At 40.3% G+C, this 26,697-nt stretch overlaps 1 protein-coding gene and 1 pseudogene across 6 annotated transcripts; one reads left to right on the top strand and one right to left on the bottom strand.

Annotated features, from left to right (window-relative positions):
* Positions 1 to 9,314: 9,314 nt before the first annotated feature.
* On the bottom strand, positions 9,315 to 9,407 carry LOC147476253 (small nucleolar RNA R71; annotated as a pseudogene).
* Positions 9,408 to 19,363: 9,956 nt separating this feature from the next.
* LOC147476252 (DExH-box ATP-dependent RNA helicase DExH5, mitochondrial-like) lies at positions 19,364 to 24,084 on the top strand. Of its 6 annotated transcripts, XM_086584756.1 has the most exons (5): positions 19,364 to 19,863; positions 19,955 to 21,078; positions 22,050 to 22,109; positions 22,441 to 22,593; positions 23,658 to 24,084. In XM_086584756.1, exons 2-5 carry the CDS (start codon positions 20,935 to 20,937, stop codon positions 23,733 to 23,735), a joined length of 435 nt encoding a protein of 144 aa, XP_086440882.1. In that variant the 5' UTR covers positions 19,364 to 19,863; positions 19,955 to 20,934; the 3' UTR covers positions 23,736 to 24,084. The 6 variants fall into 6 exon arrangements, 2 of the variants coding, with proteins under 2 accessions (XP_086440882.1, XP_086440881.1); XR_015209315.1 differs by lacking the exons at positions 22,441 to 22,593; positions 23,658 to 24,084 and adding an exon at positions 22,942 to 23,645; XR_015209314.1 differs by lacking the exons at positions 22,441 to 22,593; positions 23,658 to 24,084 and adding an exon at positions 22,933 to 23,645.
* Positions 24,085 to 26,697: the final 2,613 nt, after the last annotated feature.

The raw sequence follows: 26,697 nt of genomic DNA, 5'->3' as shown, positions 1-26,697 counted from the left end.
TGGGCGATAATGTTGAGTTCTCACGAGATACAATATCGGTCGAGAAGGCGGAGAAGCGCGGTGGCAAAAATTCTTAGCGAGTTTCCGTGGGAGGATCCCACCGGGGAGAAGAGATGATCATAGAGCGAGGAAAAGATCATGGAACAGACCGGCCGGACCCACGGATCGAAAAATGGGTGGAGAGTGTTCGCCGACGGTTGACCTAGGCACGCTTTCGCGTGGGATAGGAGTGGTGTTGGCCACGCCGGAGAACAACAGAATGGAATTAACCATGAAGTTAGGGTTCGTGGCATCCAATAATGAAGCAGAGTATGAGGCGGTAATAGCGGGCATGAGAATGGCAGAGGATGTGGGGTAAAAGAACTGACAGTGTATTCAGACTCGAATTTGGTAGTGTGCCAGGCAAACAGGGGGTTTGTCGCGCGATGCCCGCGGATGGTAAAATATTTGAAAGTACTGCAAAAGAGGGCCGCCGGGTTTGCTAAGATCAAGTTCATACACTTGGGTCGCGGCGAGAACAGACATGCCGATGCCTTAGCGTACGTGGCTGCCGCAATCCCAGAGTCTGAGGAAAGAGTGATAAGGGTAAAGCGATTGGAGAAACCTAGTACAGAGGAAGTGGAAAAGGAGGGGAGGCGGAGGAGGAAGAGGGGAGGTTGGATTAAACCCATCAAGAGTTTTTTGTCTGGGGACGTGGTGGAAGATAAAAAGGAGAAAAAGAGATTGGAGCAGACTTCTCGGAGGTACGTGCTGATAGAAGGAGAGTTGTATCGAAAGAATTTTAATGGGCCTTTGCAAAAGTGTCTCGGGCCGAAGTTAGCCCTAGAGGTGCTGGCGGAGTTACATGGGGGAGACTGTGGAAGTCACTCAGTGGGTAGAACAACATCGCACAGATTGATAACGCAGGGCTATTTTTGGCCACACATGAAGAGGGATGCCGTGAACTACACCAAGCGATGTGAAAAGTGTCAGAAGTTTGCTCAGATGATCTTTGCACCGGCGGAACCACTACATAGTGTGTTTAGTCCGTGGCCTTTCGCGATGTGTGCAATGGATATAGTGGGTCCACTGCCCATGGCTATCGGCAAAAGGAGATTCATGTTGGCGGCCACAGATTATTTCACCAAGTGGGTCGAGGCAGTGGCCTTGCAACAGGTCAAGGAAGCCTAAGTGATCAAGTTCTTGTGGGAGAATATCATCTGTAGATTTGGGTTGCCATATATTATCATAGCGGACAATGGAGCCCAGTTCACGGATCCAAAGTGCAGGCGTTCTTACAAGCATACAAGGTGAAGTAGGGGTTCTCAGCTCCATACAATCTAGAAGGCAACGGGTAGGCAGAATCTTCCAACAAGACCATTATAAACAATCTCAAAAGGAAGTTAGAGGGTAAGAAAGGCGCGTGGGCAGATGAACTGAGTCATGTTCTCTGGGCATACAGGACAATGCCTCGAACGTCAACCGGGGAACCCCTTCTTTTTAGCTTATGGAGTCGAGGCCGTGATTCCCTTGGAAATGGTGGCAGCCACAACGGACAAGAGCGGTGGAAACATGACTGAATGAGAGCATACTGGCAGTGGATATGACTTTATCAGAATAGAGAGAAGAGCGGCGCGAATCAGACTAGAGGAATATCACCGCAGCTTTTAGAGACGTTATAACAAGAGAGTCAAGCCACGACAGTTCAGAGTAGGGGATGCTGTGCTGTGACGAGTGACGCACAGTACCAAGAGGGAGAATGATGGAAAGCAGGGACCAAACTGGGAGGGGCCCTATACGGTGGTCGTCGTAGGAGGAGCTGGAACTTACAAGCTGCTAACAGCGGAAGGAAAAATGCTAGAAAAATCGTGGAATGTGAGAATGTTAAAAAAGTTCCATGCTTGAATGTAATGAAAATCCAGAAAGACACACTGGAGCTATTTGTAAATATATAATACAATGACACTTTTGAGGAGTAAATTATGTCCTTATGCATAAATGTAATAGTCCGGCCAAACACAGTTTGAGGGAAAGAGATGCCCAAAGACGAGAGGTCCACCTCAAATTAGAGCCACAGATCCGAGAGAGCCATCCGAGTAAGAAAGGCATACGCTGCACCGGGGGCAAAGAGAGAAGCTCATCGGTTGGCGAAGCCACTCCAAAAGAGAGACCGCGGTGGGGATGAGCCCTCCGCGGACAAACTTTCTAAATCGTGTCCACGGCAGGATGAGCTGCCCCGATGGAGCTCGAAGTCTATGAGTGACTACAAAGTGAAATGAGATATTCACGAGTAAGAGGCGTGGGTCGTACATGGGGCTAAGAAGAGAGAAGGCCCCAGGGTAGAGACTGACAGATGGAGAGAGAGTAGAGACAGAAAGGGATGAATAGCAGCGTGCCAGACAAAACAGTAATTAAAGCCAAGAGACCATGCATATAATGGGGAGGAGTGAAACATTTCATAATCAAACCAACACACAAGAGATAAATAATATCAATGGCACCCTTAGTCGGAAAAGTTAGTTACAAGATAACTGGTAAAATGACAGATAGCCAACATGGGGGCTAATCTAAGTTCGTCAACAAGTCTTCAACAAGAGGTGCATGGTCGAGAGCACTTGAGACAGGGCCCGGGGAGGTGGCCTCACAAACAGGGTCTTCACAAATAGGGTCTTCAGGTAGCAGATCGAGAGGGGCAACATCATCTGACTAAAAAACGGTTTGTTCCGTGGCAATGGGGGTTGTGATGACTGGATCTTCTGACATGGGAGAGGGAGGTTTTTCTAGGAGGAGCCGCCGGCCTTCTTTGAGTAAACGTGCATGCTCGTCAGCGAGCTTCTTGGCCACACGCTTGTCAGCTTGAGCTTTGAAACTTATCCGCAGCTGCTCCATGTCTTGGGTGTGTTGTAGAAGGAGAGCAGTAGTATTCTTTGTGTGCTGGAGGACAAGGGCTTCCCACTGCTTGCTTAAGTGATCATTCACTCCGTCTATGAAGGCCTGGTGGGAAGCTTCGGCTGCCCTTAGTTCATCTTCAGCTCGAAGTTTGGCCATGTCCGCGGCTGACAGATCAGCTTGAAGGCGTGCACATGTGGCCCTTAGTCCATTGGGGCCGCCGGCCTCATTCTCTAAAGATTCCATAGTACCCAGGGAGGAGAAGAGGTCGCGGATCATGTAGGCCATGTCCAAGCTCACCTAGCAATGGAAAAGCAATCAGAATAAAGGGCAAAACATAGAGTGGAAGGTGTGGAAAGAGGGACATACCTTCTCCCAGCCGGCATATAGGGAGGTGTGATGCTGTTCAAATGACCAAGTATCTGCATAGGCCAGGTCGCGGGGGAGATGGGAGCCGTAGAACATGGCTGAGGCCACAACAGGGTTCTCCAGAGTAGAGTCCTCCACATTGACGGAACGACCGCGACACCTTGAAGGTGGGGCGGAAAGTTTCCGGAGCCGCGGACCATGGGAGAGATCGAGCAGTTTCCTTGCCAGGGCGCTGCAGATGTGGAGAGGGGTGAGGAGCCGCAGAAAGTCTGGCGGTAGGAGATGATCTGCTGCGCTTATGTGGGGGATCGTGAGATGAGAGATCCGCGGACGTAGGGGGGCAGCGGAGGCCGGAACAGCTTGGGCGTTGGGGACTTCAGTTACTTCATCATCAGAATCACTGTCGAATAGCTTAATCTTGGATATGTCCATGGGGGAGGGCGGGGAGTCGACAGGAGGGGAAGTTGGAGGAATATATTGATCTTCCCAGTCAGCGACGGAGCGGAAGGAAGGGGGTGTATATCGGCAGGATGGAGAAGGAAGGTGGGCAGTGGATTTTCTCACTATCTCCGCTAGAGCCCGAGCCTTGGCCTGAGACTTGGTGGTTTTGCGAGTGAAGCCGCGGCTGCGAGGCTTACTTTTGGGAGGATGGGCGCAGATGGTGGAGGAGGTGAATGTCGTGGGTTTCATTCTTTGGGGGCGGTGGATGATAGAATGGAGCAGAGTATTTACCCAATGTATGCAGAGTGGGGTCAGTCAACAAGGGGGTTCCGTGGGAGGGATCTATGCCGAGAACTGCAGCATGAGAAGAGCCCAGGTTGCGGATTTGTTCAAAGACTGCGGACTTCACACCGGTGTAAAAGCGGGATTTCGAGTCGGACTTCCAACCTACGCAATAGAGAAATAAAGATAAGGAGTGAGTCCGCCGCATAATCGATATAAGAAAGAGATGTAGTAAATTGAACTCACCGCGAGGTAGGAAGGTGAGATGGTTGAGAGTCACTTTAGACGGAACATCCGCGGACAAGAAATTACCGGAGACGTACAGGGGGTAATGGTGCCAAGTTTTGTCCGAGGAGGTGAGTTTGAGGACGAAGGACTGTTTACCGGGACAGACGCAAAAGGAGTGATATCCAACGCTCACATCTTTGGTGCTTTTGCGTATGTAGTAGTGAGAAATTATATCGCGGAGGACTATTTGGGGTTCATGGTGGAGGTTGTAATGGTTGGCGGCATACATGATACGCCAAAAATTGCCTATACCCTGGCAGGGGGGAATGCTGAAGTGGTTACATACTTCGACATCTAGTAGAGACAGCGGTAGTCGCAAGCCAGAGACAATTTGACCAACCGTGGCCACGAGGCATCCAGGTTTGGGGGGAACCAAATGGGGGAAGTGAGTCACGTCGGGAACGTGCTCAAGGAGGATGTCGGCTGGTATACCATAGCCAACCCTAATCGCTTCCAGGTTAGGTCGACGGGAGCGTGGGGGAGGCGGTGGAAGTTTGAAAGGCCGCCTAGTGGTGGAGGGGACGCGGTGGGATCAGACGGAGGAGAAGATTCCTCCGCATATGACCGCGAGGAAGTCGGATCCTCTGATTGGGAATCTGACATGGGAGAGAGCTAGGGAAGATGAACAATTCACGAAAAGAAATGCAAAAGAGAAGAGGAAAGATTACCAACCTGATGCGTCAACCCAACAGCAAGAGCAAACACTTGAGCAAGCAAAGTATATAGAGAGGCAGAGTGAGAAGAAAACTAGAAAGGAGAAGGGGTTGAATGTAAAGAGAAGAGAGAGGAGGGTAAGAAGAAAGTAGGGAGTTTAAAAATGGCGTCTGGTGAGAAAGAAGAAAAAGAGTGAGGAATAAATGAGGAGGAGAGAGGAAGCGAGTGGAAGTTGAAGTGTGAAGGGGGTAAAAGGGTAAAAGAAGGGGATCAGAAACCAAGGAGCCGTCAGGGGAACCAGAGGATGCGTGACACGTGGAGGAGCAGGAAACGAGGCGACCCTAACCAAGCACGCGTGGGACACGTGGGCCAATGATAAGAAAGCGTGAAATAGAAGCCAAGGGAAAAAAGCAGGCAAATTGAGTTCTCGAGCCCACGAACATTTAGGAGGTTTGCGGACTCGAGAGGGGGCATTGTAGCAACCCAATTTATGATGGCCGATGGTCCGGCGGGTGATTGATCCAGAAAAAGGACATGTAGTGGGGTGAAGGGCATTCTATTAGGGTCGCAGACATAGAAGTCAAGTATGAAGGCCGAGAACCGAGGACTGACAGTGTAGAGCCTCGACGGGAAGGGATGGCTGATCTGGAATTGTACCATCAGGGCACGTGCCCAACAGGAGCACGGGAAAAACCCTAGGGTCGTACGGGAACCTTCCATGCGGCAATCCAGGGACCAAGAGATGGAGGGACACGTGGATGGCCTAACAGAGAGAGGAGAGATTATAAATAGAATAGGAGAGGAGGAGAATAAGATAGGTCACAACAATTACCATTGATGCCGAATATCAATATTTTGATCTTTCTCTGTCATATAAAGGTTAAGCTCACAAAATAGAGAAAATCAAATACAATTAGTTCAAATCAAAATTAATCCTCATAATCAGTATTAGTCCTCATAATCATGTATCAGTATTTTTTATTTTATTTATTATTATTATTATTATTATTATTATTATTATTTATTTATTATTATTATTATTATTTTTTAGGTCTTTTTACGTTAAATCTCCAAGACGTAATGTGAGTCTTTTAAAGTCAGATTCTCAAGACTTTTGAGTCCTTTATAGTTAGATCCTCAAGACTAGTATTCCCACCAACTAGGTTTCACTTTGTAGGGATTCTTCCAATCTCTCTCAGCAGGTGATTCACAAAAGTATACCTTGTACCAACAATTTTCTCTTAATGGCTGTAACCCAAGACAAGTTTCAAAATGGCAATTCTTACACCAACCTAGCTTACGCACTCTCCTCTTACGTGCAAATAAACTTTTATGGAACCCTGATAGGGTTATATACTAAAAGCATTACTTTTGTATTAACTCTAATTCTTTATATTTTGAATGAGAATCATATGGGCAAATATTATGCATATTATACACTACACCAGATTTACTGAAATAGAACGACCTGTTAAGACATTATTCCTCGTCTTAAATTTAGGACGGGCTTTTGAGTCCTAAAAATGTAAAAACCTATCGCAAGGCTTTAGCTCGAATAAATTTAGGATGGGAAAAAGTATCTCTAATCTTCTTTGATGTCGTCGCCATTCAATTGAACCCTATTTGCCTTCTAAAATCAAAACTAACATTTTGCCTTATTCAATTCGTCCAGCTCTAGAAACCCTTGTCTTTCGCTTCTTCTTCCTCGAACTCACTCCACTTTTTCTTTTATTCTCTTCACTTCCTACTGTTAGATACAAATTGTTTTCCTTCTTGTTTGCATAACTTCATTAAGGCATCTTTCACTTACTTTGGATTAAAGAGATCAAAGGTCGCCAGGTGATAAGAGCCCAAAACTGTAGTTTTAACCCTTTAACAGTCATACTTTTAGACCAATTATGTGAGTAATAATTAAGAGTTAACACTGATTACGTGTTTTTATGCATTTCAGGCTTCAAAGTTCATTATGTGTAGAAATGTGCCACTTTAGCGAGATAAATGAGCAAAGGTCGGTTACTAAGGAGTTCCGTGATTAAAAGCCAAGTTTCGAGAAGACAAAGCCTTTCTAAAAGCCAGGTCAAAAGCTGAAAAGTCGACGCGGGCCGAAACAGCACACAAAGTCAGTAGAACTTCCAAAGGACATATCTTTGGACTCAGACCTCGGAATGGGGCCTACCTTATGTCAAACCGACCGGCTCGGAAAGAGCTATCCAATGGTCTAAGCCTTGACCCAATCAGAGGAGCAAACATGGACGAAAAGTCTGTGGAAGCCAACTGCAGCTGAAGAGGCCTTTTTGGACTGAAAGAATTGGGTTTTGGGCCTGATTCTCTGGCCCAAAACATGGCTCCAAGCCCATGCACGATTTTTGGATCTGAATGTATAAAAACAAAAGCTTAGCTCTTTGTTAGAGTAGGTTGTTAATGGTAGATAGTTAGACCTAGATTAGATTTAGATTAGTTAGCCTCCATTAATGAATTCTAGATCTAGTTTTTTATGTAGATTAATTAAGTTTAGTTCCATTTCAATTATTGTATTAGATTAAACATTTGAATCTTGTTCTTCATTTTTATTAGATCAATAAAGTAGTATTTTTTTATCAATTTCTATTTTGTCATTTTCATTCCTAGATCTAATTTCAATTCCTGTCTTTATTTCAATTGAGTCATTAAATTAGATTTCATTATTGTTTAATTAAGTAAATTTCAATTCTTTATATCATGTTTAGTTTAAATGTAATCGGAAATGATTGCGTAATGATTCTTGGCTAAACCTCCATTAGAAGGGGTTGAGAAGCCTTGATGAAAGCTTGATTCCGAATATCGTAGAATCGTTGTAATTTCCTTTCCACTCTAGAAACGATTAGTTCACCATGAGAATGGGTTTAATCGTTCATATGCTAGTTATGAATTGGTAGGAATGCCATGTGTAATTAGGGATTAGGAAGAACCAATTGTTATTCGAAGCGATTCAATTCAGATTACGACGATTAAATTGCTAATAGGATTAAGTCGAGTTAAGGTGGAATCAATCCCCTCTAACTCCTTATCATAGAATCAATGTAGCATTCCCATAGTTATTTTGATAATCGACTAGTTGCATTTTGTGGGTAGTTGCATCAGTAGTCTAGTTGCCTTTTTAAGTAAATCTCTCATTAAACTTTAAGTTTAGAGTACTTACACTTGAGAACATAGCATCTTGGAAAGGACTAAGAGTGGAACGAATCACTCTACTCCACTATATCTCATAGACTTGAGAGTAGAAACCTTGATAAAAATATAAGACCCATAAAATTAGTTTAGTTTTACTTGCGTTTGTAAGTTTCATCGCTTTATTTAAGTAGGTAAGACTATTCAATTTAATCATTTATCAAATGGCGCTGCCATCTTAGTTTCACTTTCGTATTGTTTTAAGTGTTAATACTGTTCTTAAAGTCCCATTTCACCCACCCACCCTGGTTTGATTCATCTTGTGGTTGTCCATTTCAGAGTTGAAAAATTCGGGTAAAATTACACTAAAGCGTCTTCGCTTCCTTCGAAATGACCACCCTAACTTCATCGACTGGACCCATAGCGACCAGCCCCATGTGGAGCGCGACCATCCCTAAACTCTGGAATTCTAAAATACACCGAGCGATCACGGCTTCTATCTATGACCACGCCCATAACAAAATTTTTCGATTTTTCGCGGTTTTGATTCGAACTTTGATCTTTCATATTTTTCGGTGTTCTAACCTGCTATATACACTGAACAAAGCGTAAACAAGACGCTATTCATAAAGCGAAGCAAGGACGCTAATCAGGTATTCCTTTCTTCCACACCTCGCTCTCTGTTAGAGGTTTATACTAGTATATCGAATTGTTTGGAGTGTTGATGTGTTTAGCTAAGTTTGGTTTTAGCCTTGTATGAGATTAAGGTCCGGCGAACAAAAACACCGAATGTAATTACACAACAACGCCAACAAACAAGTCTATCTAGTATACCACCCACTACACCTCTAGCTACTATTTCACACACATCACCGACCTGATGCCCGACGAAGAAGAGATGCCTCTCTCGACTTCTACAAAGCCTTGGCGATAGCCCCAAATCTTGCATCATTCTAGCGGACCCGGTGGGGATTTCGAATGCCTCCAAATATTTTTAATTTGTTACCCGTTTTTCATGGATTAGACCATGAAAAACCTTATCGGCTACATCGCGTAGGATTGAACAAGTCCTAACAACATTCCACCATCCTACGGTTGGTGCGGAACAAATTAAATTAAGGGTATTCCCTTTCACCTTAGCCGATAAGGTGGTGTCTTGGTTAACCGCCCAAACGCCTAATTACGTGGACTCGTGGGCTAAACTTGTTCAAATTTGTTTATGGAACATTTTTACCCACCCCTAAAGACGGATGAGATGCTTTCCAAGATTCATTTCTTTTCGACAAAATCCTCATGAATCATTTTGAGGCTTGGAATCGTTTCACCGATCTCCTTATAGAGTGTCCACATCATAACTTAGCGAAAGACACGTTAGTTCGTGCCTTTTCAAAGGACTTCTACACCACCATAAAGAAGTCCTAGACATAATGAATGGGGGTAGTTTCTTAAGCAAAGGAGCCTCGGAGGCTTATAAATTTTTAGAGGACCAAACTAAGCGAAATAACAACTGGGGGGGTAGTGACGATATCCACCGCTCCGCTAGTTCTTCTAATACAGTTAAGGCCGCCGGTATGTTTGAAATTAAACACAATCCTGAGCTAAAAACTCTAATCGAATCACTCACTAAAAAGGTAGAGGCCATTTCGGTTCAACAAAATCCTATCCCTGTCATGAATGTAAATTCAAATCCATGTAGTTTCTGTTGGAGCCCTGAGCATCCCGACTCCCACTGTCCTATAGCCTATGAACAGGCTTGTTCCATTAATAGTGAACCTAACGCCCCTTAGAGACAAAATCCCAACTTCGGTTGGAGAAATAACCAAAACGTCACACCCCAAGGGTACAATAATCAATATGTTAGGCCTACGCACAGCTTTAACCAAGCCCCATTACGACAAGGACAGGGTCAGGGGAATTTTAATAATTATAACAACAAAGTGCAACCTCGTCAAGGTCAAGCACAAAGTCAAGGTAGTTATAATAATTATAACGCTAATAGAGGTATCGTTCCGGTAAATAATAACTACCAAAATCCACCCATAAATAATTCACGTGAAATAGTTTGATCCACCACCCGTGACTACTACACCCACACAACCGATCGCCTTTGACACCTTCATACAAGTGAGCCAAAACTTTTCCAAACCATGGCTCAATCTAACCAACGGCTTCTACAATCCGTTAATAATTTAACCAAACAGTTGGCTCAAGATAAAGCCCAACCCAAAGGTGTGTTTCAGTCACGAAATACCTAATCCTAAAACAACAAATACACCTTTGAGATAACCGATAATACTAGTAATGAGTATGAAACCGTAGGTGAGCTAAAAGGCCATCACCACCCTCCGCTTACGGTAGAGTGGTTGATAACAAAGTAACTATGCCTATAGTTACCCCACCAGTAGCCCATACACCTGCTATATTACTAGATACCGAAATAGAAACTGAAGAGCCTACCACTGTAGAGGTACCAGTTACAACACAACCTAAGAAACGAGGAAGCCCGCGGTTAAACACCCCGGGTAATACCATTGCTAAATATAGACAGAAACCACCGTTTCCACAAAAATTAGCCATGTTAACTAGGGATACAAATTACGAGGAGATTAGGGATGTTTTCAAGAATCTAACTATAAACCTTCCCTTCCTCGAAGCTATAAAAAAGCTACCACACCATGCTAAGTTTCTTAAGGAATTGTGTACTACTAGGCGTAAGACCAATATACCAAAAGACGCTTTTTAACGAACAATTCCCAACTCTATCCGAACATAATGGAATTGTTAAGTACAAGGACCACGGTTGTCCCTCTTGTCTGATGCACTTTAGGAGATTCTTATCGACGACGCGTTATTAGACTTGGGGGCTAGTGTCAACTTACTCCCGTTTTATTTGTATAGACAAATAGGTCTAGACGAGATGCAACCCACTAGAATGGCGTTGCAATTAGGCTGATCGGTCTATTAAGTATCCTAAGGGTGTTGTCGAAAATGTTACGGTAAAAATTCAGGATTTTTACTATCCGGCTGATTTTGTCATCCTCGACCACGGAAGTCGTTAATGACTCTCCCGATCATCTTAGGGCTTACCTTTTAAATGGCTTCCAATGCGCGCTCATTAATTGCCGCGATGGTTCAATGTCCATGTCTTTTGGCCATCTTGTTGTTGAAGTCAATGTTTTTAAAACAAGGACACGATTACCCGATTCGCCTATGGATGGAGAGGTTAGCATGATCGAGGCGTTGCTTTCGAGATTATTTCAACAACACGTTCCCTGATAATCATATGCCCAAATTTCTTTCCTTTGGAAGATCAGACTCCAATATTTCCATCCCTACACTAGTCGATACACATATTACGGATGAGGAGGAGATAGATGACTTTCTTAAAGATATAGATGACTATCATAGTAACGAGGATATGACCAATCTAGATGAGCAATTCGATGAGTTTCTTCAAGCAAGTGATGAATCACCCTATCAAGAACTACTTTGCACAACATCCACCTCGATTCCCTTCCTTCCACCCTTTCAAAGGAATCCGAGTTTGCACTGGATCCTGTTGTTTCTTCTGTGCTTCATAATTTTTTAAATCCACCTAGTAAACAAATACTACAGAAGGACAAACCATTTGACACCATTTTCAGAATTGAAACAGTCCCTACACACACAATGAATGAGTTTTGTGCTAAAACCACATCCTCATTGTTTACAGGCTGTCTTTCTACACCTTATCCATATCCACCATATTCTTCACAACCATTCACTTTTCCACACTTATTTACTAGAACACCCACTCATTCAAAAATGAAAAATAAGGTGCATGATAGGTTACATAATAGGGTTATCCGACTTCGCTTCCATTTCACTAGGTTGAGTCATAGGAAATCTTGGTGCTTGATTGTGTTTAGATATGTTTTCTGTGATATTTATTTATGGAATGATCCACAATTATTTCGGTTGTTGATATATGATAAACTGCATGTTCATACATACGTCTAGATAAAGTCTCGAGTATCTGACTATAAACGACTCCACTTTTGTGTTTGGTGCATTTCCTTTCATTTCCATATATTGGTGAGTGCACCATTAAGGTAACCGGGCCCATCCTATGGAGTGTGTGGTACAGAAGTACGGATCCGAAGTTCACGTTTGACATAATTCACGTTTTTCACTCTTGCATGTTTTCTCGGATTTTTGAGTCATGTTTCTCTATGGGGTGAATTATATATTTATATTGTTTTTCTTTTAAAATAAAATATATATATATTAAAGAATAAGCATAGTAACCTAGGAAGTCTCGAATCGACTTTAAAAGACCATTGCTAAAACCAAATTTTCTAAGCTTCGTTGTAAAAATTTGTTTGGGGGTGGGTGTTAAATGTTCCGCATTAAATATTTATGTCCCATTAGAGTTGCTTAGGTCGTTTTATTGTATTACGATTCGGGTTGACATAATCCATGAATTTAGAGTTCAATTGTTCGCATAACGTCGTCATGCACGCATTCGAGGCATTTTCCACTATCTTATATGTCATCCACGGTCGGAATAGAGTGTTTTATGGATCAGTGGATTAGAAATTCTCTCCTAATCATTTCCATATCTCATTCGCAAAAATCGGACCGGTAACGGCGGCAATTTTGATTTGAAGTTTTGCGAAAAATCGAAAAAAAATCACAAATTTCGATTTTGGGCTTTAGCCCAACCAGCAGCCAACCCGACAAATAGCGACCACTTTCACCTTCACCATCAGTTCATCGTTTTCTTCTCCATCCGCCATTAGCGACCAAGCTCCAAAACCTAAAACAAAAATCAAAATAAAAAGAAAACAAAAATTTACCCACTTCCCAAATTAAATCCCAACCCAAATCGATTCCAAACACCACCGACCACCACCACTACCGATTTCCATCACTAAAACCACCGAAAATTCAAAATTTTGGTGCTGCCGACCACCACTCCACCACCACCACCACTTGCTTCAACCGTCTATTAAAATCACACCACTACATTACATTTAAACCCCCACTACATTCCAAACTTCCAATGGTTCAACAACGCCGAATTTTCTTTGGAGCAAGCTTTTACCGCCGACCACTTCACCGCTTTTTACGGTGATTTTAGATGATCGATCGAGATCGAATAGCTTGTGGTACTCGACTGAAGCCTATTACCACGAGGACTTAGTCCGACGGTTCTATGATCTGAGGGAGTTGGAAGGGACTAGGATTTTGTTGTTGTAGCGAAGAGGCGAAAGGAAGTGACGACCGGTTGTTGGTGAGATTCTAGGCATTCCGCCTAGAGTCCATCTGGATGTCACCTGCAGGAGTCCCAATAATGGGGTAGAGCCATTGATGCACGCGAGACAGTTATTGGAGGGACTACAATGCAAGATCGCATTGTGTCCGACAAGCTTCCCTTAGGACCAACCACCGCTACTGACCCGTGGATTAGCCTAAACGCCCGAGGAAGGGGAAGGTCGCGATATCGGCTGAACTGCCTCCATATCTTATGGATACTCGGGAGCGGAAGTATGACTTCGCATCTTAGAGTTTTTACCGAGCATGATTAGGGGAGTAGGGAGGACTTTGTTGCCCTCTCCCGTGTTGATAACAAAGATCATGCTCAAGTTGAGAGCAGCTCGGCGATCGATCGGACATACATCACTCTCCACCGTAACCCTCGCATCTATAAGGAGTGTGTCCAACGGGTTTGGAGATTGGCTGAGGGTAGAGAAGAAGAAGAAGAGGATGGAGGAGCTGAGAATGCCGAGGAGGCTCGGGGACATCGGGATGCCTCCTCGGGATGAGGAGGACTTGACTTGTTTTGACGGATGCCTTGGAGAGGTCTTTGGGCGATGAGTAACGCATGGCTGTGATCTATCGAGGCATCGCGTTAAACTTAACACTATCTGTGAAGACCTCCGACTCGGCGACAACGATGCATCACAACTTCGAGCTCGCATTACCGAGAAAGGGCGAGAGGTGGGAACGGATGAGCCGAGCTAGAAGCTTCGGCGCCGGTTCGGATCCTAACGCGATACCCACCTCACGGGGACTCTCCTTCTGAGGACACACCATCCAGGCACGAGCGTCGTCGCCGAAAGGCGAATGGTGTCTGGCTTCTTCTTGAGCTTCGGGGAGCGATCTCGAGCATGTTCCCTCCGCCCACCGCCGGAGTAGCTAGGGATAGTATAGTTTGATGTTTTATGTTTTATTTGTAATTTCATTATTGTTATTTATTTTAATGCAAGTTTATTTCCGTAATTTGAATTTTGTAGTGTAATGTACTCCGAATGAAAATTTTAATATAAGGGGTTATTTTCAGTATGCGTGGTTGTTTCATATTGATCCCACCTTCCCAACTTGTTTGGGGGTGGTTTTATCAATTCAAGCATTATTTTTATAACCCTCGTGTTAGAATTTATTATGAGTCAAGGTGAAAATATGGCGTTTAGGCATATCTATGATTGAGTATCATTGTAGGATGAAATCTAGATTAAATAGGTACATTCTATCATAAGATCAACCTAAAAGATACTGGGTTTGAATTAGAATCAAGGATATGAGTTGTTTCCGTTTTCGGGTTTGGAAATTTTAGGATTTCCGGAAACTGCCGTAATTAGTTTTGGCAACTTCCCGATCCATTTTAGCAACTTTAAACCTATATAAACTTGATACAATCTATCCTCACAACTCACACTACACCTAAACTCCATCACTCACCTTTCACTCCCGCGATTCCCTCGTTCCGGCTCATTTTCCGAAGTTTACGCAACTCGGAAGCTTTCAGCGCACGATCGCGCTCTTCCTGTATTTTTTTTGAGTTTTTTGTCGAGTCGCCATACTCAAGCTGAACGCTGACCAGCGTTCAAACATTGAAATTTCAATTTCTTGAGGCCAAGGCTTCTATCGAGCGCGCTTTCGCCTTACGACTTCGATGGACCGTGAAATTTCCAGTTTTTCGTGCGTAGTATCCGGATCATTCGCAGCTATTCCAGAGCGTAATTTTGAGATGACATCTCCAACATTGATACCAGAATAGTCTTTCGAAGATTTGTTCCAAAGCACTACTTATGGTGCTTGGTTTTTGAAGCGATCACATTCGTTAATTTGGGAGCTTTTATGGTAAGACCGGATGCACTTTATTCTCCAACACTAGCATCTTATTTTTATGATAACTGCATTTTCTTTGAAAGACCAGATGGAGAACAAGTGTTCTCCATCAACATTGATAATGAACCAATGGAAATTACCAGGTTCTTGCTAGCATTTGTTCTTGGACTGGCTATGCCCGCTGAAATACAAGACCCATGGTGCTATTGGGTCGATAATATGTATGTCTACACTTATGAGTTTTTGCATGAGTCGTATGGTGCGGGCATTTTCCGTATTGAGGACCAAGGGGAATATAACGTCGCCTTTGGTAGCCTGTCCATGAACATAGGAACTGTTATGTTTTGGATCATGCTAAACATTTTAGGGAATGGCGTTTTCTTACGTGAATGATGCCACTTGCGCCGTCTTCCTTGCTTTAGCCACGGGACGTATGTGTCACGACCTTCCCGAACCTTGATGTCTAGTTTAGCTCGATCCCATAGCATGAGGCATAAGTACCTTCTTATGCCCGTTCTAGTTTCCCGTATTATGCTATGTTTCTTTCCTGTTTTTTGTACACGCTTCACGGATTGGATTACGGTCGACATTGTACGACCCACCAATAGTATTATTCGATCTTTCCGTGCAATGACTTGGTAAGGGTGGAGGATACAACCTCATCTGGTTGCACCCTACACCCCGTCAGACCAAGTGGCTCTTAATAGGTTAACAATCATAGATGATAAATGGCGGGAAGCCTGGCAAATTATCATGGCATGGCAGGACGCGAAGGAACCTCACTTCTTTATGGAAGAAGAGGATGAGTAAGATGATAAGTAATGCGGGGGGATAAGGTAAGTTTTCATTCTAGTTAGTGTCTGCTTATGTCCCAAGCAATTTTATTTTTGTTAACCCCATAATGGGTAGAACTTCATTATAGAGTTGTGTTAGTTTTATTTCCTATATTAGTACGCGTTCTAACCTTGTTTTACGATGTTCATGAATTTCACGCTTCAATGGTATTTTTCCTACCCTCTTTATTTAAATGCTTTGAGGACAAAGCATGCTTTTGTTTGGGGGCATAGAAACACGCGTGTAATTAAAACATCTGTTAGGATTAGATAGATATAATATGCATTTGTTTTCTAGTTAAAATTTTAAAAAATTCAAAAATATAAATAAATAAGTTATGCTATACACTTAGGAATATTGGTATTGTTTTCTTTCTCCATGCTTTTAACAATCTAGAAGTCTCACCTAGCTTTTGCATCAGAATAATTGTTAGAAATTTAGGTTAATATATAGGTAATAATCTTTGCATCTATCTATAAATATATTACATGAGTATCTATGATTGTTAGCGATAAGTTTACTCAAAATCTAGGCTAGAGTACTTATTCTACAAATCCTGTGAGAATATAGCCTAAAGCCTTATATGAGCGAAACATTTGAGAAATGACACAAGGGAGAAGTAAAATCCGGATAGAGATATCACACGTCCACTTGCTTGATCACTATGCCATATCCTAAGCGAGAATTTAGGCCCTTTTTGGATCGATATAGCCAAAAATTCAAACCTATGAATTATTTCCGCTAAGTAAGCCCCTCGAGCCTTTCTTTAGCCTTTCATAAACCACAATCCCTTTACCCTGTTACAAAAACAAAAAAAAAAAAATAAATAAATAAAAAATCAACCTACCCAATTTAGAATAAGTCCGAGAATAGAATGAGGAAGAAAGAAGAGAAAAACCTCACGTAAAACAAAAGTTAGTTAATTGCTTGAGAAAATAAAGAAAAGAAATTTCCATCCAAGGAAAAGAAAAATAAAAATAGAAATAAAATAAAAACTCCAAAAATAGAATAAAAGGGAGTCAAAAGCCAAAGAAAAAAAAAAAAAAGAAAAAGAAAAAGAAAATATGGCTAAGGATGGAAACAAAGTGTAGAAGCAAAAGTAAATAACAAGGTTTTCTCTAGTTACATAATATGAAGACTCTATTATCTCGGACTTGTCCTTTTTGAATATCCATTTCCTTCTTTCTTAAACCATCTCCTAATCCCATGACACCTAATAAAGACCTCTAGCTCAATTAGGAATAGGCTAGTGTGATAGTAAGTGGCGATGTGTTTGATCGACTCGAACTTTCCTTGTTGTCATTGAGATTGTAAGGTAAAGTGTGCCCATTCTAGCACTAGAGTAGCTAAACTTGAGTGGAAAAATCGAGTGTTGTATCTTGACTATTATTGTGAGAACCTACTTAAGGACGCTTATTCGAAGTTTCAGAAACGGACCGCTAGATATTTCATAGTATTACTCATTGTATATATGTTTATTATAGATGATTGATTATTATGCATATATTAGCTTAGGTTTTTGACTTGGTTATTCTTGTTCATAGCTAGTGAGATGTATAAATAGTTTGGAGCATGAATAAGGAAACAATAGTTTTATTTCTTAGTCGTTGTAGTATAGATGAAGTTTGTGAATACCTTCAATCGGAAAACTCTCACGAGGCTATAACTTCGTCCCACTAGGGAATTCCTAGTGGTTTAAGGCCTTGTTGCATATATGGTCAATGCAATGCGCACTCTCGTAAAACGAAAGTAGATAGAACTCCATTTTTGGTCACTTATGTTAATTTCTCATCTTTGCTTGAGGACAAGCAAAATGCTGTTTGGGGGGTTTGATAAGAGCCCAAAATTGTAGTTTTAACCCTTTAACAGTCATACTTTTAGACCAATTATGTGAGTAATAATTAAGAGTTAACACGATTCGCGTTTTTATGCATTTCGGGCTTCAAAGTCCATTATGTGTAGAAATGTGCCACTTTAGCGAGATAAAGGAGCAAAGGTCGGTTACTAAGGAGATCCGTGATTAAAGGCCAAGTTTCTAGAAGACAAAACCTTTCCAAAAGCCCGGTCAAAAGCTGAAAAGTCGACGCCGTAAACAAAGACACAAAGTCAGCAGAACTTCCGAAGGCCATATCTTTGGACTTAGACCTCGGAATGGGGCCTACCTTATGTCAAAGCGATCGGTTCGGAAAGAACTTTCCAATGGTCTAAGCCTTGATCTAATCAGAGGAGCAGAAGTGGACGAAAAGTCTGTTGAAGCCAACTGCAGCTGAAGAGGCCTTTTTGGACTGAAAGAATTGGGTTTTGGGCCTGATTCTCTGGCCCAAAACATGGCTCCAAGCCCATGCACGATTTTTGGATCTGAATGTATAAAACAAAAGTTTAGCTCTTTGTATTTGGTAGATTGTTAATGGTAGATAGTTAGACCTAGATTAGATTTAGATTAGTTAGCCTCCATTAATGAATTCTAGATCTAGTTTTTCATGTAGATTAATTAAGTTTAGTTCCATTTCAATTATTATATTAGATTAAACCTTTGAATCTTGTTCTTCATTTTTTATTAGATCAATAAAGTAGTATTTTTATCAATTTCGATTTTGTCATTTCCATTCCTAGATCTAATTTCAATTCCTGTCTTTATTTCATTTGAGTCATTAAATTAGATTTCATTATTGTTTAATGAAGTAAATTTCAATTCTTTATATCATGTTTAGTTTAAATGTAATCGGAAATGATTGCGTAATGATTCTCGGCTAAACCTCCATTAGAGGGGGTTGAGAAGCCTTGATGAAAGCTTGATTCCGAATATCGTAGAATTGTTGTAATTTCCTTTCCACTCTAGAAACGATTAGTTCACCATGAGAATGGGTTTAATCGTTCACATGCTAGTTATGAATTGGTAGGAATGCCATGTGTAATTAGGGATTAGGAAGAACCAATTGTTCTCAAAAGCGCTTCAATTCGGATTATGACGATTAAATGGATTAATAGGATTAAGTCGAGTTAAGGTGGAATCAATCCCCCTCTAACTCCTTATCATAGAATCAACGTAGCATAACCATAGTTATTTTGATAATCGACTAGTTGCATCTTGTGGGTAGTTGCATCGTAGTCTAGTTGCCTTTTTCGTAAAACTCTCATTAAACTTTTAGTTTTGAGTACTTACACTTGAGAACATAGCATGAGGAAGGACTAAGAGTGGAACGAATCACTCTACTCCACTATATCTCATAGACTTGAGAGTAGAAACTTTGATAAAAATATAAGACCCATAAAATTAGTTTAGTTTAACTTGCGTTTGTAAGTTTCATCGCTTTATTTCGTAGGTAAGACTATTCAATTTAATCATTTATCACCAGGTTTCTCTCCATCACCCTCTTTTCTCTTTGCTTAAGCATGCCTTTTTATGTTAATTCAATTTCGGTTTTTGGTTTAATTGAAGTGGGGGTTTTCAATTTTCTAGGTTTTTAAAATTGGGGATTTCAACATCACCGATTGTAATCTAGTTATTTTATTGGGAAACCACTGGTTTGATTAGATGTTAATCACTGGTTTGATATTGAAACAAAGGAAGGTAGGGCGGATGTTGTAAAGCTTTAAAACATTTGGATGTTTGATTTATGTGTGAACTTGTAGCGGGTAAGTGATAAACTGTAAAAATGTGATACTCGTAGGGATGGTGTCACACATGATCTTTTCGCAGCCCAACTGCCCAATTGATTCCATCTTGTTCATACTTCATCCTGATCCTTCAAATTTTGACGAGGGTTTTGTGACATCTGTAGATATTGCGGAGTATAGAGTTGATGACAATGATGTCGAGTTTTTCAGTTCATGTATGCCCTCTAAGGGGAGCTCTGGTCATCGCAGGTTGGTAGTGTTTTGATGGTTAAATATATACTCATTTTCTCATCGTGTTCATGTAGGTAATATATTTTGTGTATTTGTTTGCTTATGGCAGTAGTCGGAGGCGTCGTTCCCGCTTCTACGACCATTAGGTATGCAATACCATATGTATTTAGTTATCTTTCATGAGGCTTGTTTAACTGTGCCTTAATGTCTGTTCTAGTCTTATGTTCAAATTCTGGAATTGCAGTTCTCATTTTATCCGACGATACATTTGCATTGGTACTTTAAGTTTCAATATAGACTATAGAGTACCGATTTTTATTCTTTTTAATCGATGCTACATTTTTTATCTTGATAGGCCTCATAATAATCATTGTTGGAGTTGTTGTCTACCTTAGATTTGATAATTCATAATATCTTATAAACACTCGATTGCCTTGCTAGAGGCATGAACACCTGTATACCAAATAGGATAACTTAGACTTGCCTTGCCTTGATTTCGACTAGACTTGATTTAGGTGAGTTGATTCTCATGTTTTCTCTGCTAAAATTGATTTGGGCTTGATATGTTTCTAAAACTTAGAAACTTGGGTTTGTAGAGTTTGAAATTATGACAAATAGGATAACTTAGTTTTGTTTGTCTTTCCTTTTTGTGGTCTATTGTGCTGACTTGTGGTCTATTATATTACATTATCTTCTATAATAGGATAGTTTGAGTTGGGTTTTCGATTGCTACAAAAAGAAATATTGATGGTGAGTTTGTAATGATTGTGTCTTTGGGATGGTTGTTTGCTTTAAATTTGAGTTATACAATGGTGCTCTCATAAAAAGCAATCCACTAAAATTTTATGCTTGAGCAATAAAGATTCCTTATGTTAATGGTACAATAAACAAGTTGTTACCTCTTCTCTTTAGCTTGTTGAACATCACGAAGGCCCAGGTTATTTGCTGGGGGACTACAAAGTGATCACCTTGCACTAATTACGCGCCCTATGAAGAAGGCCGGAAAAATGCCGAAAAGAGAGTATTCGGACTGATTATTGTTGGAAGAACTTCCTATCCTCTCCAACGTTAAAAGCTATTGATTCCCTTATGAAAGAATTCATTTGTATCCTCAAGGATACTGGTGTGGTAGACGACGATCTTCACATCTGCAATTTGTGGAGCAATGATGGATCTTCACATCCGTGCTGGTCTTTTTCCAGGAATATGCTCAGTTGTGGTGGGTCTCTCCCTGTAAGTTTTTACTTTTTGTCTGTTTGTTCTTGCCTCATTATTAATGTCGATATCATTTTTTCGACCGCAAAATGGCAATGCATTTACTTTAGTGAGCTTTTAGATGTTTTATTACGTTTTCTTAAGTTACATGATGGGTACTTTTTTAATAATTTTCTGTGGTTTCATGATGGGTACTTCTCCATCAAAGAAATGTATTCAACTGAAATTAGGAATTTGGATTTCATTTGATGGAGAAGTACCTGTTATATTCAAGAAATAGCATTTTGACTTGTGCTCCAAACTAGAAGAGTGGAAGTAATGAATGATGGGTGGTTTATTTCTCTTAAAACTGAAGTTCCATGTGCAAATGTCCTGTTCATGATCTTAGACTTTTCTAGGCATTGTAGTTAAGGATTGTGTTTGAAACCAACTTCTGGAGTTGGGATTTTTAGGTACATTTTTAGCTCTTTTTAACTTGCTCAAGTTCAAGTTACATCCTAACTCTACCTCTACTCCCTACTTTTAGGATTTGAAACTTATCATATTTCTACTGATGAGTCGGAACTGCTCAAGATTAGGGAGTTGGAGTACGAAACCAGTCCTATCAACTCCTAAATCAGCTTGAAAGTCTCATATATTTTGGGAGTATACAAAAAGTATATGGAGACACTTTCTGAAAGTTGAACTTCCGGCTTCAAACACGTGCTAAGAAATATTGGGTTCATTTGAAGAGACTCATAATAGACCATTCAAAAAGTAATAAAATAAGTCAGTACGTCAATTTACTAGTTCAATTCATAGATAAACAGCAAACTTGGTGAATTATATCTCTCTCAGTTTCTTGCATGCCTTGTTAAAAAAAAAAAGAAAAGAAAACGGAATTTGCTGCATCTAAATTAATTTTCTATTTCCTCATCTAATGCATATTTTTTTTTCTATACACATTGAAAATTTGCTGCAATAAAATTCTGATGTGGTATGTTTTACAGAACAAGGAAACTTTAGTATCATTGAAGACAATGGAGGATGGGCGTGTGCTTCTCTATTCAGTACGTTTCTTTTCCATATTTTCTTCCAAATTGCATCTTGTTTTCTTTTCCTGCGTGTTTATCCAAGGCACATTGTGTGCTTTGATACTTGGGACATTCTTTTTTTGGTGGTTACTCAGAAATAGGTACGATTAAGAATCGATGGAAAGAAATCCTATGTATGTCTATTTTGTTATGTCGAGCTGCAATTGTTTATTTATTTATTTCTGCATGCTTATCTCAAGTGCATTGCTACATTTCTTAGATATTCCTCATCTTCTCTTGCCTAAAGTACTTAAATGCACAAAAGTGGGTTCTTTTTTTTCTCAAGTTCTTAATTTTAATTTAGTAGAACTTAGTTAATGGTCGGGAGTCGAACATTCCATATCACTGGCTAGTATTTAATGAGAAGGTGAAAGTAAACTCAGTCTTCCTGCGGGATTCAACTGCAATATCTGATTCTATGCTGCTACTATTTGGAGGAAAACTTTCCAGAGGAGACAATGTGAGTTAACTTCTAGGAGAACTCTTTATTGCTGTCCTGTGATATATCGTGCATGTTTGTCTTCGTTCTTCTTTTATCATTTCTTTTCTAAAATCCTTACATTTATACAGGATGGGCACCTGAAAATGTTGGGTGGATATCTATATTTTTATTTTGAAGTACTTTATGGTTCTAAGACGCATTTTAGTCTTAATGCTCGACTTGCTTTAACAGATTGTGGTTTATGTGTTAAACCAACTGGATTGTTGTTAGATTCATTCAACAACCAACCATCTATCATTAGTTTCACAATTATCTAACCTATAATGTTTTAAGAAATCTTGTTATTCATTTGTTTAGTGTTTGTAGTATGTACGTTCCAGAACCATTCACGTGATTATCTTGAGCTGATCCAAAGTTGCTAGTGTTGGGTCGAAATGACATAAGGCCTTCTACTTCAATAAGCTTGTAAACCTTTTAGCATCATATGGTATGGTATGTCTATCTAATGATATTTAACTCAATTGTTTTCATCTTTTGTCCTTAATTTAATATTGGTTTACTTTGTGCAATCCTGATTATAAAAGAAGGTACATGCGTAACTCTTTCTTTTAAAGTACTATAATTAGATACTTGTGTATTTGTTCTTGTAGCAAGCAATTGTCAGATTAGTGTTGCCAGTGTGTTTTGTTGGATTGTCAGTCCACTTAACACACTAAAGACAAACCATGTGTGGGACTCTGGATTATCTAACGCCATAAATGGTAGAGAACATTTTCCTTGTTTTTCTTTGTTATGAATTCCTTATGGGACTCCACCATTTTAGACTATATTTCCAAGTGGCCTGGCTAGCGATTCTTTAAATTTAACTAGCTAGAGGTATATATAGGTATACTCTATGTTTCTTGATAATGTAGAAATGTGCTCTACTAATTATGTGGTATGGTGCATGATGGAGGCTTGAAACTATATGTTTTATAATGATTTTTAGATTGCATGCACTTGATACTAGTATATAACTCCATTTGCAGAGAGTTTTTGCCTTGTCATGTGTTGAAGGATAAATTTTTATTCTTTTTCGGCAGGAGTTCTATTTCATATTTAAGGTTGAAAGCTTACTCTCTATGTTGCAAGTGCTAATGAGGCCGAAAGACTCGTATTAGCTTAGTGTTGTGAAACATTGCTTACTTCAGTGACAATGTCTTCGCTTAGGCGGTAAGCAGTTAGCTACATTTCTTTGTGTGGAGAGGTGTTGGACTAATAATGCTCCTACCGTGTTGCTTGTCTCTGCTGGTTCCATCTCTAGAAAACTTTCAAGGTTGTTTACCATCATGAAAGGTTGTGTGATTCATATGCACAGAGGTGATGAAGATAGAAATTTTAAATTGTTTCTTCATTATGTTCTTATTCTACCTTGTATGCTTTGAAAACTTAGTTGTTGGCAATCAAAAACTTGAGAACATTGAAAATTTTGGAAATTATTATCAATGGATTATGTATCAAATTTTGAAATGTCTTGCCTTAGTATGTAGCTTTTGTGTAGTTGATTTTATGATTTGAGAAACGTCAAATCAGGTAACAATTAGCAGGGGTGAGTGTCTAGGAAAAAATAGATTCTACCAAAAAAAAAAAAAATTTAAACTAATACGATGGAGAATATTGTAAAGAACTTTATGACGATTTTCCGTGTCTTAAATTTAACGATGACATAAATTGTCTCATGTCTGTCGCAATTCTAATTCAACTTACCATCACTGTTTCCCGTTGTAAATATTAACGACAGGGCTATTTGCGACGGAGTCCGACAATATCGATTTAGGACGGAATAAATTGTTGTTTTCAGGCATTTCTAGTGTAGTGATATATGTTATTAGTTATGTGCATGTGTCTAATACTTTATGTTGTAGATGATATGGTGTGTGGCGATACACAGAAGATCATATCATCAATACCTTATAAAGTATAAGTAAACGTTCACAACCTAGATAGATTTGGACAAACCATTGGTACGGTTGTAGTATAATATGGTATTAGTCTATCTTGACTACAAGATTACACTAGTACACTTTGTGTGTATTGAATAGGACCAAGTGAGGGTGTTTCTCTTTATACTGACTATATAAGAGAACAAACACCTCTGTTATTATGGATGCTTGTCCTTTTAATCCGGATATAGTAATGGGCACTTACGTGCATTGTACATTGCTTTAAATCATCAATGAGTGAGATTCATTTGTGAATCAACAAACTCGATGGATTGGGTAATGACATTGTATGTAAGGTGTGATGTTGATTATAGAAGGAATCTGTGACCCGAAGAAGTCGGGTTGATGATGTCCCCTTGAGGAGCTCATAAGGATTGTCATGTAAACCCTGCAGGTGGATTTTAATCCGACATGACAATGAGGTTGAGTGGTTCTACTCAAGGACATAAGAAGTTAATTAATGTAGTTGTCAGTAACTTGACTTAATCAACGGGCATTCGATATCTTAAACATGGGGAGATCAACGAGCATATAATATGGAGCCCATACACGTAATTTGGGATTAGGGCGGTAGTGCAACAATGACCTTTAGTGGAATAAGCCATTTGTTAACGGACTTGGGCCGTGTGTTCTGGGCAAACATGGGAAGCCCAAGCCTGTCGAGACCTAACCCTAATTTCTCCTCATGGTCTATGTTATAGCATATATAAAGAAACCCCTCTTTCTCTGGCCGACATACTCAGGTTTTGCTCAAGGAAAGTTAGTTCCTAAATTCAGTTCTAAACTAAGAGAGTGAGAGAGGCCAACAAGAGAGAAAGAAGGGGCTGGAAGATCGTTGCCCACACAACGTCCATTATAAGGATAAGAATACAACAGAAGATCAAGAGGTTGCTGATAATTAGAGATATCACAGCTGATCAAAGATATTAATTCTAAACCAAATCTTGAGAACCCTTTATTCCGCTGCGCATGGGTTTTCTCAGTTTGTAAATCATTACATGAAACCATAACGGTTCCTACAAACCCTACACAACCGATAGAAATAATCTTCCTTTGAAGAGCAATGGGGAGTAAATCCCACAAACTAACAGGTGGTGAACACTTAGGTTTCCATCTCAAAACTAATCTCTCAACAACATGCTTACTTCCTGTAGACATTTTATACTCGGTCTACTAGAGTTATGAAACTTTGACTCCGGCGCTTGCAACTCCTCTTAGTAAAGGATAAAGTTATGAAAATTTGAGGGCCCGACTATCGGTGAAACTTATACTAATGAGATCCTAAGGAGTCAAGCTTACGACGCTTGGCTTCTTCATGCAAAAAAACTTAAACTAGACAGAGTAATAGGTTTAGCAAGACATAGAATGTAGTCTTTAAGGTGTGTAGGTAACTTACCCAATTTTCCGCTTCAACAGTGGTCTGATAAACTGGATCCTTGAGAAAAATGGCCTCCACGTCTCCAGTAGGTAACTCCAGAAAAGGCTTCAGTCGATGAACGTTGACTTTGAAACGAGTTCTTCTCTTTATGTATTCTACTTCAATAGCTCCAAAATGTGTGACATGTCTTACTACAAACGATCCCATCCATCTAGATCTTAACTTTCCAGGGAAAATTTCTAGACGAGAGTTCCCCCAGAACGTTCTATCCAGGCTCAAATTCTCTCTTTAGAATTATTCTGTCATGTAATGCTTTAGTCTTATCCTTGTAAATCCTTGACTTATCATAAGCATCACTTCTCAATTCCTCTAATTCACTGATCTAAAGCTTCCTCCTTTCTCCTACTTGATCTAGGCTGAAATGCATCTCTTTCACTGCCGAATAGGCTTTATGTTCTAACTCAACAGGTAGATGACACGCCTTTCCATATACCAAGCAATAGGGTGACATCCCTATGGGTGTTTTGAATGTTGTTATGTATGTCCATAGTGAATTTTGGAGTCTAAGAGACTAGTCTTTCCTAGAAGGATTAATTGCCTTCTCCAGAATACTCTTGATTTCCCTATTCGAAACTTCTGCTTGACCATTAGTCTGAGGATGATATGGTAAAGCTAGCTTGTGAATTACTCCATATTTTGCCATAAGATTCCCAAATATACGGTTATAAAAGTGAGAACCGTTATCACTGATGATGGCTCTCG

Source organism: Coptis chinensis, chromosome 9 (genome assembly GCF_015680905.1).
Source record: "Coptis chinensis isolate HL-2020 chromosome 9, ASM1568090v1, whole genome shotgun sequence".
NCBI classification, from domain to species: domain Eukaryota; kingdom Viridiplantae; phylum Streptophyta; class Magnoliopsida; order Ranunculales; family Ranunculaceae; genus Coptis; species Coptis chinensis.
This window is presented reverse-complemented; position numbering and strand designations above follow the sequence as displayed.

Excerpts from the sequence above, each read along its gene's own strand:
- LOC147476252 (XM_086584755.1), top strand. The coding sequence starts at position 21,011 with ATGATGGATCTTCACATCCGTGCTGGTCTTTTTCCAGGAATATGCTCA. Across the intron at positions 21,065-22,049 it reads CAGGAATATGCTCAGTTGTG|AACAAGGAAACTTTAGTATC; the intron begins GTGGGTCTCTCC and ends TATGTTTTACAG. Across the intron at positions 22,110-22,440 it reads GGCGTGTGCTTCTCTATTCA|AACTTAGTTAATGGTCGGGA; the intron begins GTACGTTTCTTT and ends TTAATTTAGTAG.